The sequence below is a fragment of the Typopeltis vanoorti genome, chromosome 12 (assembly GCF_054136105.1).
Source record: "Typopeltis vanoorti isolate ZY-2024b chromosome 12, IOZ_Tvanoo_1.0, whole genome shotgun sequence".
Classification (NCBI taxonomy): Eukaryota; Metazoa; Arthropoda; class Arachnida; order Uropygi; family Thelyphonidae; genus Typopeltis; species Typopeltis vanoorti.
Genome location: NC_143560.1, coordinates 94,269,390 through 94,286,358, shown reverse-complemented (window position 1 = coordinate 94,286,358; position 16,969 = coordinate 94,269,390). Strand labels below are relative to the sequence as shown.

At 35.5% G+C, this 16,969-nt stretch overlaps 1 protein-coding gene across 1 annotated transcript in view; it reads left to right on the top strand.

Annotated features, from left to right (window-relative positions):
• The window catches only part of Cse1 (chromosome segregation 1), a 439,186-nt gene that overhangs the window by 31,762 nt on the left and 390,455 nt on the right, over positions 1-16,969 (top strand). Inside the window, exon 3 of the mRNA XM_090402147.1 lies at positions 13,042-13,187. Within this exon, the coding sequence (XP_090258273.1) occupies positions 13,042-13,187 (146 nt within the window). The remainder of the gene's footprint in view (positions 1-13,041; positions 13,188-16,969) is intronic.

Genomic DNA, 16,969 nt, shown 5'->3' with positions numbered 1-16,969 from the left:
CTATACATTTCCTTCTTATTACCCTCCATATTACCAGGTCTATAGCAACACCCAACTAAATATTTCATCCTGTTTACTTCTACCTCACATCATATGGCCTCAAAACCGTGACCACTATTTGCACCTTGCAATTCCACCTTAGATTGGCACAACTCCTCCGCTACCATTAACAGTACTCCTCCTCCCTTTCTTCCCTGTCTATCTTCACGAACAATATCATATCCGTTCATCTCTATTCCTGTCAGGATGTCATCGTCATCTAACTACGTCTCACTTATACCAACAATTTTGGGGCGAACAGACTCGAGCAAAGCAACAATTTCGTTCCCCTTATTTTGAATACTTCTAGCATTAGTGAATAAACATAAGAAATCATTACTGCTTCTACAAGTCCTAAGAACATCACTCCTGCGATGTGAATCTTCAATACCTTCCCCTGTCACTTCCTCTATATTACCACCAATTCTACAACTTTCTTCACACCTAAACTCTTTTCACCCATCCCAGGCTATCTTAATCTGTGTTTGTCCGCTTACACATTCACTTCTGAATTCAGCACCCGCATGTTTCATAAAGTTTCTCCCCATCCACGCTGACTCCCCCCGTTTCCCTGTTTGTGTTGTGCCTCCACTCTCTCATTTACTTCATTCATAATATTCACCTCCCCATTTGCAAGTGAACAAATACCTCTCCCTACCTTACTTTTTTTGCTCTTTCATATCACTTCCCACCACCTCAGATGTATTCATTACAGTCATTACTTCTCCTGCTAGTAACAATCTCTCCAGCAGACTCGCACCAAAACCATTTAAATGCAGCCCATCTTCTTTATACAATTCCATCCGTCCCTCAAATTCCTCCCACACATTCACAAAATGCACTCCATTATCCTCACATAACTGCGCTAAAATATCATTCATAATCTTTGCCCGCCTCCTCAATTCATTACTATCATACTTTGGCAACACACTGACTACCTTTCCTATCACACTGTTATCTTTTACTCTCTTTAATAATCTCCTTATATCCAGTCTGGCATTTTCCTTGTTCCCATCCAAGTCATTTGTTCCTATTACAACCACCAACTCTTGTGCTCTCTTATTCCTCATGTCCAACGCTTCAATCACTCTCTCCATTCTACCACCAGGAAAACAAACCTTATGCATCTTCTCATTCACCACACCTCTAATAATGGAATCTCCATAGAGAACCACTCTCGAATCATTCGATATATCTTTCACATTCCCATCTTTCCTTCTGCTCTTATTCACTCTTCCATGTATGTCTCTAATTCTTTTCATCTCATTTTGCATGCAGTTCATATCTTGCTTCATCATTGTCAACTCTGCTTTCATGTCCACATCCAATATATATTCCTGTCTGTCATTTTCATGTAGTTTCATAGTATGTCTTTGGATATTTTTGGTCGTGCAGCATCTACAGCAGTCCTCACAATGATGTTCTGACGAGGATATACAAGGATAATTAACTGACCCATTTTCCTTCTCTTGAGCAACATTCTGATCCTGTAATGGAAGCTGCTGATCATGTATTTTAGGAATGTTTGGCATAACAGCAGTAGGCCTGGATGTATCCCAAGACATCATCATGGATCTACTGTCTTGATGTGAAGAACTGGCACAAGGTAACTGCAGCTCCAGGTAATAAGAGTGAGACACGAGGTTCAATATCTTTTATCATACTTTGTGCAACTTGAAGAGAAGTAGATAATTCAGATGATACAGAACAAGGAACTAATATTTGGCTATCTGTACTTAGCCCTGATCCTATGTTATTTGAGTGAGTTTCAATTAACTCAACAGTATTAAGAATAGGCATTGTATTCATTACTGGGATTGACAATGAATCTTGGACCAAACTGTCAAAAGATGTTGATAACGCCTGTGATTCCTCAATTTCTATTATTGTATCTTCACTTTGTTGTGATCCTTTTACCAACACTGAACTCTGTATAGATGGAAATGAGTTCTGAGTTGGACTAGGATATATATGTGAATTAGAAACAGAAATCTCATTTAATGGATAATCAGTTCCTGACAGTTGTAACCTTCCTTCACTTGTGAACGACTTTATTGACCTGCTGGTATCTTCTGGTGTGTCTAATTCATTTACTTTTGATGGCAAATTGGCCTTCATGCCTTCACTGTTAGAACCACAAAGATATTTACCTCGAGGTCTTCCTCTTTTCTTCTTAATTACTGGTGGCAATTCTGTGCTGCGTTTTTTCTGTTGCACCTCAGCAAGTAACAAGGCCTGGTTACTTGAGGCATGTTCACTGTTCTCCTGAATATCAATACTGGAAGTATCCCTCTGTACAACTTCTGTACAGATCTCAACATTCAAACTTTTAGCAGCACTAAGTAGTGTGGCAAGTTGGTCCTGTGAAATGATCACTTCACCCTTGTACATAAAATCTATTATCATTTTTAAATCTGTGTATTTTATATCTTTGAGAATAACAACTGGATGTTTACAAGAGTTTTCAAGAAATATGCCATAAAAGAAAGAACTGCAGGCAGACAGACAACACTATTTTGTGTGCTTGAAGTCTCTTACCTTCATACTAAAGTCATAATCTACAAAAGTTTCAGTAAACAGTAACTCATTAAAAGTAGTTAGTACATTGACATGGTGATTATTCCTTCTTAAACAGATCTGCTGAGCCTCCATCTTCATAATCTAGTAACAATTTTTTTTTTTTTTTAAGTTAACCAGTAACAAGTTGTAAAAATGAAACTAGCACCTAAATTATTATATCTTTACCAGCAATATAATGGTTCATACACATGTAAATTAGGCCTAACTCGATGCATACACGAAACTCCAATCAGTGAAAAATGACACTTGATTACTGACTTTACTCACCACATTAATGACTTAATTTATTCTAGGAATGTCTGATCATACATATACCATCAATATAATTGAACTTCTGCACAAACTAATAATGTAAACACGAGAACTGAAAATTATCCGACATTAACTAACACGCCACCTGCTGATTTATATATGGTCTCTTGTTTGTGTTTACTTACTATGACAATATCTGTTTATTATTCTTTTTTTCAATTTACTATTTTATGGTGCTGATTCTCATTTGCTCGTAATTTGCTTTTGGCTAAGAAATATTAATGTTTATTCTTTATAAAGCAAAGATTACGAACATTTTTATGTATGATCTGTTTTTGCCATTCACGTGCTATGCTTTGTGAAGAAATTCGTAGTGCATACTTTTCTTGCTGTATTTTAAAAATACGGCTATTTATTTTTTTAATTTAATTTTAATTGTTAAAATAACTAATTTTTAAGTAATTAAATTTGTTTCCTCATCACGTGTATGTTATCAGGCATTTAATGATACAGTAATATACACTATTACAATAAAATGTCAGAAACATTTGTACATTACAATTATTTCATTTAAGAATTAGTTTATTATTATTAATTCTAGCATAGATGATTCCTTAGCAAATTATGTAATACTACTTAAAAGCTGAATTTAAATTAGATTTTAGGAATAATTAAGGATGAGTATTTTACTTCAGTAAATATACACTACTCAGAAGGAAGTTGTCTGTTTATACAAAGTTATAACAGAAAATTACTGCAAATTTTGAGTGTATCTCAGAAATTAGTACTGTTTGTTTTTTGGAAACATAAAACTACTAATTACAGTATTTGAGATATGTTACTGTGGGCATTTAAAATATACTGACAACATTGGAGAGTCCCATCATAAGTAATTTAACTCATGTCAATGTTCTCCTGCCTTCTTTGTCAACTCTAACACACATTTCACATAATAAATGGTGTTTAATTATATATAAATGAGATGTGAAATGTTTATTGCTAATAAGTGCCTCTGTAAGTCAAGTGGAAGAACGACAGTACGTTGCTCCCTTCAGTTGGAAAAGGCCTAAGTTCAATTTTTGTCATGACGGGAGGAATCTTTATATGGGTTTTTTCAATTGAAGGTGAATTAGCTATCTCATATGGAGGTAGCAGGATTTTTTCTCTCTCGGAAAGTCAGGTTTTTCATTTTGTATAGAGGCAAATCTGCTTTTAGCCCATGTAATTTGCGGACAAAAAATACTTGTGGTGGTGGTGGTCAGTAGATGGTATTGGTGTAGGTGATGGAAGTCAGAGAGTTATAGAATAGGTGCCCTCCCTCGATGACTCCTTGGATATCTTGGAAGTGGCACGAAATAATTAATAACTCAAAACATAAGGAACTCTGTGATTCTGTTGACACTTAACTTTCCTTGTCCTCCTGACACACACACACACACACACACACACACACACACACACACACACACACACGCACTCACAATTCTTCTCTCTGAGAAATAGTAAGCATTAGTTGCACAGTAGCTTTCATGTAAAATCATTTAAAGGCATCTTGTTTCTACTTGCTATTCTTTGCGGTACCATGACAAATACTTTCATTTCATTAATAAAAGCATAAATGCAGAATATTCTATGCAGTAATATTACTGATTTTATGCAATAAGATTGTGAAATTACTACAACAGAAGAAACAAAGAATAAAACATTGGAGATACATTTCAATATAATAATGTTTTTTTTTAATAGTAATTTATCCCGTAATTAATACCAACCAAATTCATATCTGTTAACACGGTTATGTTGGAAATAACTGCTCTTGCTAAATATTTATATACTTGTGAACATGCATTATTTTGTATTGTTTTGGCACAGGAGAAAATGTGCTTAAATTGTTAGCATTTAAAAGTTTTTTTTTTTCTTTTCTTTTTTTTTTTTTTAAATAACAGATGCAAATAGTTGAAATTTTCCCATGGCTGAAAAAAAATTATTATTATTTTTTTTTTTTGTAATATGTAATATAATATAGGCAAGCTTCCATGCGATAAAGGATCAGGCATAAGAATTTATTCTGTGAAAAAAAAATCTAAGAGTCAAATATTCATTACCATTTTTTTAAATATTGCTAATCACTTCATTATCTAGAAGCAAACTAAAATAACACGTGTAATATAGCAGATAAAAGATCTTAAAAACTAAATTTTCCCCACTCTTCTGAAAAATGTCGGTATAGCAATCAACTTCTTCTTCTACAGCTTTTCCCACATAAGTAGGGTTGCTGTTGTGGTGAGTCTCCTCCACAACCTCCTGTCTTGGGCTGTAGCAACATCCAAGTTCTTCATCCTCAAATCCTCCTCCACAGTCTCCCTCCATCTCTTCTGTGGCCATCTGCACTTCCTTCTCCCCCTGCACATCCATCTGCATAACCTTTCTTCCCACATACTCTTTCTCCCTCTTCATCACATGACCAAACCATCTCAACCTTGCCTCCTGTATCTTTGCTCCTAAGTTCATAACTTTCACCGTTCCCCTTACATTAGTCATTTCTCAGACGATCCTTTCTGGTGACACCACACATCCACCTAAGCATTCTCATCTCTGCTACCTCCATCCTGCTGATGTTATTTTTCCTCAGAGCCACAGTTTCCATAGCATATATCATAGCTGGTCTCACTACTGTCCTATAGATTTTGCCTTTTAGATTGATCAGCACCCTCTTATTGCATAGCACTCCAGTTCCTCCATCCTGCTTGTATCCTGCATCCCACTTCCTTCTCAGCCTCACCATCATCTTCCATTGTTGAACCTAAGTATCTAAATTCACTGACCTTCCTGATGATATTTCCTTCCAGCTCCAGATCTGTCTCATGGCTGCCATCTGCTTTGCAACACATATACTGTCTTACTTCTGCTCAGTCTCATACCTCTCTCTCTCTTCCAGTACTTTCCTCCAACTTTCCAGTTTAGCTGCCACTTCTTCTCTTGATTCTGCACACAGCACGATGTCATCTGCATACAACATAGTCCAAGGTGCTTATTCTCTCACCTCCTCCATCACAATATTAAACAGGAACGGACTTAATGCTGACCCTTGATGCAAGCCAACTGTTACTGGAAAACTTTCTGTCTCTGCCAGGCAGGTTCGAACTCTTGTCTTCACATTTCTGTACATCTCCTGCACCAACCTGACATATTTTTCAGGTACCTTCTTCTCCCTCAGACACCTCCAGACTTCTTGCCTTGGCACTCTATCATATGCTTTCTCCAGATCAATAAATACCAGATGTAGCTCCCATTGCTTCTCTCGAAACTTTTCCATCATCTGTCATAACCTAAAGATAGCATCTGTCGTCGATCGACCAAGCATGAAGCCAAATTGCTCCTTTGCAATCTCCACCTCCTTCCTCAGTCTTCCATCAAGAACCCTCTCTAGGATTTTCCTTGTGTGGGAAATTAACTTCATTCCTGTGTAATTCTTACGGTCTTGGGCATCCCCTTTACTCTTGTAGATGGGGACAAGAGTACTTTCCCTCCATTCCTCAGGTATATTTTCCTGTTGACAAACTTTTATTAATAGGTCCCACAGCAGGTCAATTCCCTCTTCCCTCAGTGCCTTCCATGCCTCCACTGGGATCCTGTCAGGGCCCACCGATTTTCCATTCTTCATCCTCTTAATGGCTTCCTTCACTTCCACTCTACTAATGTTCTGCACCATCCCCTCATAAGGCTCCCCATCTTCTCTGTGAGTCCTTGAATTTTCTTAATTCAAAAGGCCTTCAAAGTGTATTCTCCATCTGTTTCTTATATCCACATCTGTCCTTAATACCCTTCCTCCAGAGTCTTTGATCTGCCTCACATGTGCGATGTCCTTTTTTTTGCCAATCGATAAATCTTTCTGTGTCCTTCGGTATAGCAATCAACAATAATGTAAAATTGCTTTTTGTTGCTTTTTTTTTTTTTTTTTTTTTTGTGAAATTGACCCAGATATATTTCCAGTTCTACTGTATAAATACAGTCACAAACACCGAATTTTGACAGTGATTGTTAAGTGTCAAGTAAAAGAAATGTATCAGTGGCAGTTGCAATGTATAATGATCTGAACCCTGATCAGACCATTGTTCTCATATTTGGTCCCCAGGATTTGTAGGGGATAAATTAACTGTGGAAAGGGTACAGAGGTGGATAAGAGATGGTTTCTGGACTGTACAATATTAGTTATAAGGATTGGCTGAGGGAATGTGGACTGCATGGAGAGGTGATATGATCAAGACTGTTGAGTCTTGATCATATCACCTCTGATATGATTATTAAACTGTTGAGAGGCAGTTACAGGGTGGATACTGGGGAGTTCTTTTGCTTGGTGGAACAGTGGGAAGGAGCGATGACAAGGGGGCCATCCCTGGAAGTTACGAAAGGAAGCTGTGAGCAAGAGGGTAACGAGTGATTTCTTTGTGTGGAGGGTGGTTGAACCGTGGAATGCATTGCCTGATAGTAGTGGTGAGAGCAAGAATGGTCAATGAGTTCAAGGAGTGGTATGATAGCCTTTGTGTTTCCTAAGAAGGACCTCCCACGATGAGTCTCTTGACTCCATGGAGGCCTGAATAATAATAATAATAATTTCTCTACAAACTGTGCCAATATTAGTTACAGTTCATTCATATCAGATTCATACTTCTAGTAGTAAAATCAGTTTATTCCTATCAGACACTGGCCTGAAACATTTTGAAAAGTTAAGTAAATTTTGTTTTATTTCCTTATATAATTACTGAGTATAAATAATTGTTTTTTGAATACAAAATTGGAATAAAGAAACTTTTGCTCATTGCATGTTTTGGAATGTGTGATTCTGACACTTTCAGTGAAGCAACTAATTGTATATTATGTAAGAGATTGGCAGTATAAGCAGCAGTGAGAAAGATTCCAGTGCCAGGTGAACATATGTTCAAACTGCATGTATAGTGATGGATGGTTGTACATGTTCAAGCAGAAAAGCATTCTCCAGTTTTGAAGCTGCAGTAAACTTTGTACAAGTATTCCGAGAAATTGTTCGTTTGTGAGTGCATGTCATCTACATTCTCCTTTATACCCATTGAATTATAACAGCAACCAATTACATGATTAGGCCTGTATAAGCATATAATGCAGGTGAAACCTGCATTCAGGGTAAATTTCAAAATGGGAAATTGGACAATGAAATGTTATTTCTGATAGAAATACTACCCAACTACCCACAGATAACTACCAAACATGTAGAAGACTATTCTTTAGTGACTCATGGAGTCATTTAGAGAATACAGCTAAATTGAAAACTAGTTTCGGGAGATCTAAACATCAGGTCAGAAAGTGAACAAACAGATATATAGAAATGTTTTTGAATGAACTGGAGAAAAGAGCCAAGCTAATGATCATGGTGAAGTACCTGCTGGATTTCTGTTCAGGATTTGAATTACTCAATTACTAAATGTTTTAGCATGAAAATATTCATATGGTGGAGAATACAAAGAAAAGGTCTTGCTTTTTTTGTTGGTAATATCTTCACACCAGTTCATGATACAAGTGTGTTTATAAAGAACAGCTATAGCATGAAGACAAATTCTCCACAAGGCATCTCCCCAAAATTAAAGATCACAAGTCCATTCATTCCATTTATTATTATTACCCCAAGACCTCATGGAGCCAAAGACTCATTTGGGAGGTCCTTTTATTGCGCACACACAGCTCATCATACCATGTCTTAAACACACTCAAACTTCTTGCAGACACCACACTCTCAGGCAAGGCATTCCAATCATTTACAACTCTGCACAAAAAAAAACCTGCCTCTCACTCCTCTACTCACACCCTCTTTATACAGTTTCCAGGGATGACCTCTGGTTCTTCCCCGATCTCCCACTATTTTCTGTAGAACTTCACTTTCAACTATTTTCAGCATTGATCCTATAACAACCCCTTACCAACTTGTAGGTTTCTATCATATCTCCCCCTCTTCCTTCTGTCCACCAGACTCTGCAAATTACATCTTCTCAATCTTTTCTCATACTTGACATTCCAGAAGTCAGAAACTATCTTAGTCAATCGCCTTTGGATCCTTTCCAACATCCCTTCATCCTTCTGAAAACCAGGTAACCAAACCTGGGCACAATAGTCCATGTGTGGCCTAATCCAGTGGTGGGATTCAAATAATTTAACAACCGGTTCGTTACCCTAATGACCATTTTAAGTATAAAAAAACGATATGCCCAAAGGTAGTTTATTATTTCATACAGTTAAGACTTAAATAAGAACTATAAAAGAGGTACACAAAACTAGATTATGTTATAAGAAAGAGTTTTAAAATATTAATGAAAAAAATATTAAATAATACCTCACAAAAAACAAAACTGTTATTTAAGAAATTTCCATATTGCTTCTTGATTGGCATCCTCACTTGCAATTTTCTTCGCTTTTATCCAAGCATCATCGGCTGTGTGATTTATCCTTAACCATCTTTTCACTGTAGGAGTAGGATCCCATTCCTTTAGAGGTAGGCCGATTAGACTAATAGTCATTGTGTTTGATATATTAGAAACAGTTAGGCGACTTCTCTGAACATATTATGCTCTTCTTTGAAAAACCCCTTTCCGCTGCTACTGAACTTACAGCAATTGTTCTGACAATTAGCTCTTTGAACACTTTCAGGAATTGCATAATTCTGGGAATTTTTTAAAATGTTTTCCACGAAATCTCGATAATCATTAATATCAATTTGGTACTTAAAAATGTCACTTTTAAGAGGTACATTAAATACGAGCAATTGTTCTACTGCTTTCCATGGAACTAGTACTTCTTCAATATTCCAGTAATCTGGCTCCAAAAACTTGAGAAATTTTGTAATTTATTTCTATCTTGAATTTGGCTACAACTTGATTTTAAATGTTCACAATCCATTAGTCTTTTTTTTTCAAATTCATTACGATGTTTTCTAAAAGTCCTTCTCGAGGAAGCCCAAGAAATCAATGATTTTTTATATTTGAAGGTTTCTGAAGTAATTAATTCATCAACTTTTTTTTTTCGTATGGACCCTTTTCCTTTCCAAGCATTTGAAATGCTTTAATAGATCTTATCACGAGTCTTTCAGCCTTTATTATGTCTATATTTCTTGCTTGCAGTGCATATGAAAGAAGAGAAATTTCATTTAAAATATCAATCATCAATGCCAAATCAGTTATAAAATATATATTTTCAAGACGGGCAGCCATACCTAAGTACTTTTTATTTGAATAAAATTAGTGATGTAGCATTGGATAAGCGCACCACACAGCTAGGGTTGACCTTAAACTACAGGCAGTCCATCTTGGTCCCAAAACACTTCCACTGTTCAATTTGGTTCTTATTGGATTGATGAAAAATAGTATATATCTTATCAATAAATATTTTAAAATGATTTACTTGCTTTATTTCCTTTATGGAATCATCTAAAACAAGATGGAGGTGATGGTTTAAACAGTGCCATATTATTATGTTTGGAAACTTTTGCAATCCTAGTGCTCACAGATTTTCTCCCAAGCATAACGCTGGCACCATTGGAGCAAAATTCTATTAAATTTTTTTCTACTTAGTTCTTAGTAAGCCCAACATTATTTAAACTTTCCATCACTGAAGAACATATTGTCTCTGCATCTCGTTTTTCCAATTCAACTAGTTCAACGAAAATTGTTGGTGATGTAACTGAATCCTCAACTTTTAAGAAAAGTATAATAACTGATTTGCAGGATATCGTTGAAGCTTCGTTAATAATCAAACATATTTTCAGATTATTTTCAATAATTTTATTAAATATTTCTTTTTTAATTTCCTTTGCAGCGAAATCAACTACTTTCACAACAATTTTACGAGAATGTAATCCTATTCCCATATCTAATCCATTTTTAATTTGTACTTCTATGTCTGAAAACAGTTTACATCTTTTTGCTAGGCTGTAAACTGTATTAAATACTCTACAAGCAGTACTAAATATTTTTCATTCATCATATCTATTACTTTTGTTATTGAATCCTGCTCATGTTGTTTTAAGTTCTCTTTACAAATGTTATGAACTTTTGATGAAAAATGTTCTTTCATTTTTTTTCCTTAGAGAAGCTTGTTGTATATCTTTATTTTTCCCTGATGCCTCAGTCTGAAAACATTTCCATTCATTTGACATATGAACACTTTTCTCTTTTATAAAGTCATATTTTGCACAATACTCGCAACCTAACTTTTTGATAGAAATTACCAGTCCGTCATATTTTCTTTAACATTGTTATGTTGTTGCACTGTTCAGCATCAGGAAGATTACTTTCAATTTTGGAGTTATCGTTTTTTATTTCAATAATTGATGTGCTGCTTTCTTCAAGTTGGAGTGGTTGTGCTTGTAACTGTTTTGTACCATCCAAGGCCAATTCTGATACAAATGATTCCGATTTTGGTTTTTATTGAAAAAATCTGTCAAACTTTGTTGCCTTTTCATCCTTTTAAGGCTACTGCAAAAAAAATTAAAAAATTTTTATTTTATTATATTATAGAGCAGGAGCGGAGATGTGCTCATATATTTGAATATTTTTACTGGTTCTGTCCACATGTGGTCATATAAACTTTATAAACAAAGCGCTGTGCTTATACATCAGTCAGAACATACATTTCTTCATTTTATATATACTAAACGAAAATTTCTTGCTGAATTAATAAAAGGCATAGGCTATGCAGATTAAATATGATAGCATAATGTGTACGAGAAACCTGTTTGTCACGGGAAAGTTGTGATAAAAACTGCGTTTTTATCACAAGTTTTTCCACGGCTTCTGAAATGGGTGATAAGATAACCCTTAAATCTATATTTCTATTGGTTCATTGTGTCCTAGTTTCCTATTGGTTTTACCAATCAGGGAACATCAGCGCACTCATAATATCTCGTGGGAATTTTGAGCGTAACACAAAGCTGAAACAAACAACAGCGTGTCACTCCCTGGTTGTTTGGCACTTTTCTCTTTGTTATATGTTTGTTTACTGAAGTAACAAACGTGAGGGAATAAAAATGTAATATTTCATCAAAGGTATAATGAGTTTTATGAAATGAATAAATAAATATTACAAGCATAGTTCTGTCTGATTTTTTTCACCTATGGACGGAATGAACACTACTATGGGCGCTTAGAATACGCTGTTGCACAGATGAACATTTAAAAAGAGTAAGCAATGTAAATTTGTGATTTCCACATTGGGCGGCTGTCAAGGCGCCCACCTTAAAGAGAACCCTGATTACAAGTGCCATTTTAACAACCGGTTTGCCGAACCATCTGAATCCCACCACTGGCCTAATCAAAGCCTTATACAATGGAACAAGAATCTCCCTACTTCTACATGTCAGTGTCCTCTGCATCATTCCCAAAAGCCTTTGTGTCCCCTAAATTTCAGATCCTTATCCACTATCATCTCCCCAAAAAATAAAATAATAATAATAATAATAATATTTTCCATGCAGTATATTGTCAGATGCCTCTGCAAAGTATCATGGCATAGCTATTTCCCTTATCTAATTCTGTTGTCAGTATTATAAAATGAGAGTAAATTGCTAATTCCTAATATATTTCATATTTAATATAATCTTAATATAATTAATACTAGTAATTCTACTTTTATTTTTCTTTGTTTAGTTAATTTTTATTTATTTTTGTTCATTTGTTAAAGTATAAATAATTTGACTGAGTGGATAGTACTTGTACTCTTTAACCTGTAGATTGTGTTCAGATCTCAGTGCAGGCATAGATGTTTGTTACTGTTTTCATATGGTAGATGAATTTCATTTTCTGTTGGGACCACCATTCCATTTATTGATCAAACCTAGAGGGGCTTGGGAGGAAAAAAAAAAAAAATCAGTCTCTAAAGCAAGGTTTCTTGATTATCTAGTCGTTGCTTTCCCATGATGAAATACACAATAGGTTTACAGTCTATGTGGAATTCACATAAAAAATATATATATATAATCAGGTGAATGCTGACACTTTTTCTACACCAAATATTGTCATAAGTTCTAACATGCACATGTTTGTGGTGATTAGGCAATTCAAAGTATTATAACATTGTTACTCCATAGTTTAAAACAGGCATTGTTATATTAGATGATTACATTGAGTCATTATTTATTTATTTGTCTAGCGGAAAAGTTCTTAGAATCTGTAGAAGTAAATCAGAATTATCCAGTATTGCTTCTTCATTTAGTTGATAAATCAGATGCTGACTTGACAATTAGAGTTGCTGGGGCCATTATATTTAAAAACTATATCAAACGTAACTGGAAAGTGGTGAGTAATCTGAAAATTTTTATTTGTAATTCAATATTGTTTTGGTTTCTTACACACACAGTGTGTGTGTGTGTGTGTGTGTGTGTGTGTGTGTGTTTCATATAGTGATCACACATATGAAGTTTGCTGAACCTATACCTTTAATTAATTGCCATAAATCTTATAATGATATTTTTCAAATTTTAAACTGATTTAGAGATCTAGATGAACTTAGGGATTTGGGATCTTTCAAAAAAGTAAATTATTTTTATATTTTATTTATTTTTAATGAAATTTGTTGTTGACAGTCTTCACTAAACTTTATTGGCAGCTTTAATTTTCATTTAAATTGTTTCATTTAAATGGAAGTTTTGAAGGCAACATATCTTTTTTCATTCTATGTATTCAATTATTTATTATATAGTATCATAAGGAAAACAAGAGAAAAGAACAGGTGCGTTATAAACATTACCCAGTGCCTCCACTTCTTATTTTATGATAGAGGTGAGCTGAGATGGAGAGCTATGATCATGAGTGAATGGTGTGGAATTTGTGAAGTGAGTTTCATGGAAAGAAGAATTTATATAATGTGGATGGATGGTTTGCATCTAAATGTATTTGTTGTCAGGAACCTGCATTGGTGTTCATTTGAGAAAGTGTTCAGTGAAAGTTTGGAAGTATGAAGTCAGGGGAAACTAGAGTGATTGGGGTGGGATGCAGGTGAGCATGGATCCAGTCAACCTAGAGGTCATTAAATAGGAGAGTGATCACATGATGCAAAATGCAACACCCCAGTTTAAATTTAGTGTGCTAAGCAACACAGGGTGTAAAGAAACATGGGAGGTGGACAAAAGGGATATTGTAGTTTATATATATTAATGCCTGAAGTATTTGAAATAAGGGTGAGGAGATTTTCTATTGGTTAGCTTAACTTGGACCAAACGTTATAGGCATTAGTGAGACATGGTTGACCAAGAATGATATGGGCATAGGAATAGAATGCAAAGAATAAAAGTCTTAAGATAGGACAAATAGCAGAGAAATTGAAACCAAATAGAGTAGAAGTACATCAGGTAGACATGGATGAGGACAGTCATTTGAGGCTATCTGGTGTGAGAAAGGCCAACAGAACTAACCATGTAATTGGTTGCTGTTATAATTCAATGAGTATAAGGGAGAATGTAGATGACAAACACTCACAGATTAGCATGATGAGTAATAAGCTGGGGAAAAAAATGAAATTTATACAGCTGCTGAGAGATAATTACCTGAGGTAGCATGTAATGGAGGGAGGGACATGAGGCTTAAGAGTGCTGGATCTGATCACTGCATCAGAGAACTGAACCAATCTAGCTACTCTGCCTCTACTTGGAGAAAGTGATCATGTAGTCCTGGGAGATTGCCCGATATGAAGAATTTTCTGTTAAGAAGGGATATATGTGGAATTACAAAGCAGGTGATTATAACAAGCTGAGGAGTCAGCCTTCATCAGAGCCGTGTGCCACAGGAATTTGGAGGGGGATGGTGCATGGGAGGTGGTCAAGGGATGTTTAAAGAAAGCATTATTTGAATGTATACCTAGAATGAGAAGGATAAATCAAGTAGAAGCTAGATGGGTGAATAACTTCATTAAGCAGGAGTTGCACACAAAGAAAAGGTTGTGGAGGACTTATAAAAGAAAAAGAGAGAAAGCTAACTGATGAGGCCCAAAGAAACCATAAGTTCTTTTGCTCTGTGCAAGTAAAAGGAGGAATGACTACTATGGAAAGATGACTTTAAAAAGGTGCATGATGGGAAAGTAACAAGAACCAAACCAGATAATTGAATTACTGAATGAACATTTTGCGGGGGTGTACCATCTAGTTGGTGACATTGACTGATTGACCGAACCTCTTTATGAACACTGCCATGGGATTAGATGCCATATTGGCTTGTGTATTATGAAAATGTGCAAGAGAATTATCAGCTCCTCCTACCAAGCTGTTTAATTTAAGCCTCAGTAGTAGGAAGGTGCCAATGGAGAGGAAAGGGAAAAAACTCCTATTGCATAAAGAAGGCTTCAAGATGGAAGTAGCAAATTATAGCTAATTAGCATCTCAGAAGTGCTAGTTTAGGTATTGGAGAAATTGGTGGCAGACAGAATTCAGGATTGAGTGGATAGAAATATAATACTCTAATAAGGGACAATGTGGTATTCTGAAAGGTTGGTCTTGTCTAGGAATTTGCTTACTTATTATAATCAAGTGACAGTGGAGTTGGATAAGCGGACTACTCAGTGATATTGCTAGACTTTGCACAAACATTTGGCGAGATTCCACATAGAACTCTATTGAATAAATTAGAGCAGATGGGGATGAATGTGAATCTGATGGTCTGGATTAGAGGATGGCCGATGGACAGATATCAAAGAGTGGTTTATGGAAGAGTTGAGTCCAGGAGAAGGCAAGTAAACAGTGGTGTACCACAGAGCTCAGTACTTGGTCCTCTGTTGTTTAATTTGTATATCAGTGATACAGGAAATGATTTGACCAGAAATATTCAGTTGTTGCTGATGATGTTAAACTGGGAAAAGCAATGATAAATGAAGGTGAAGCAGAGATCTTGCAGGAATACTTAAACAGACTAGCAGTATGGACAAAGATAAATAGCTGCCAGTTTAATGTGGCCAAGTGTAAGGTGATGCACTTTGGGAAGATATCAGAAGCTGTGTACTATATTGGTGGAACTGAACTGCAAGAAACTGTTTAGGCCAGGGACTTGGGTATGATTGTGAACAGGAAGTTGAAGTTTAGAGAGCATATTTCATCAGATTATGTGGTTGTTGAAGAATATACGGACAAGCAGGAATAGAAGGTTATTGTTCCCCTATATAAGGCTTTAATAAGGACAAATATGGATCCCCGAATTTCATGCAGATTAAGTTGAGGAGAGGATCTAGATGTGATTGACAAAGATTTTGACAGGTCTGACAAATGCTCCCTATGAGAATAGATCGATGGTGTGCATATTTTAAATTGAGCTAATAGGCAAAACAAGAGGAGATATGATAGAAACGTTTAACTTCTTTAAAGAGTTTTATAGGATTGACATTGAAGACTTTTCTCAGCACATGGCAAGAAGAGAGAGAATAAAGAGCAACCAGTGCAGGTTGTAGAAGGATGTGGTTAGCAAGGGTGTTAAGACTAAATTTTTATGTTTGGAGGGTAGAATGGATTGCCAGAGGTGGTTGTGGGTGTTTCATTGGTGAATGAGTTTAACCTCTGTACTGGCTGATGAAATAGTCAGACTGACTTAGCATTTTCATTGGATCAAAACATCATTCAGCATTCCACCTTTTATCATGTAATACCCTCCTCTGCCATTAATCCCTTAACAGTGGTTGTAGAGCCACGAATGAATTAACTGTTAGAGAGCGACTTTTCTGTTACTTGACTTAAAAGTGTACTGTGTTCTTTCGAGATAACTTTATTTTCCTTTGATATTTGAATTTTTTGCTACACAATTTATTTATTGTCTATTCCCCAAAATAAAAACAAATTCCATATTGTGTAAAAAAAAAAAAAAAAAAAAAAAAAAAAAAAAAAAAAAAAAAAAAAACAGTCAGTCCTCAAATGATCACCACAGATCAACCTTTGCAATAATTAGCAGAAAATATGTACATAACAATTTACTTAGCTATCATCATCATCAAATTCCTGACATGTACCCTCAAGGAGTGTACAGGATATTGATAGTACTAAATGAAAAATTTACATCATTACTAACTTCCTATCTACAATTTTCCTCCAAATCAGTCTGTTACC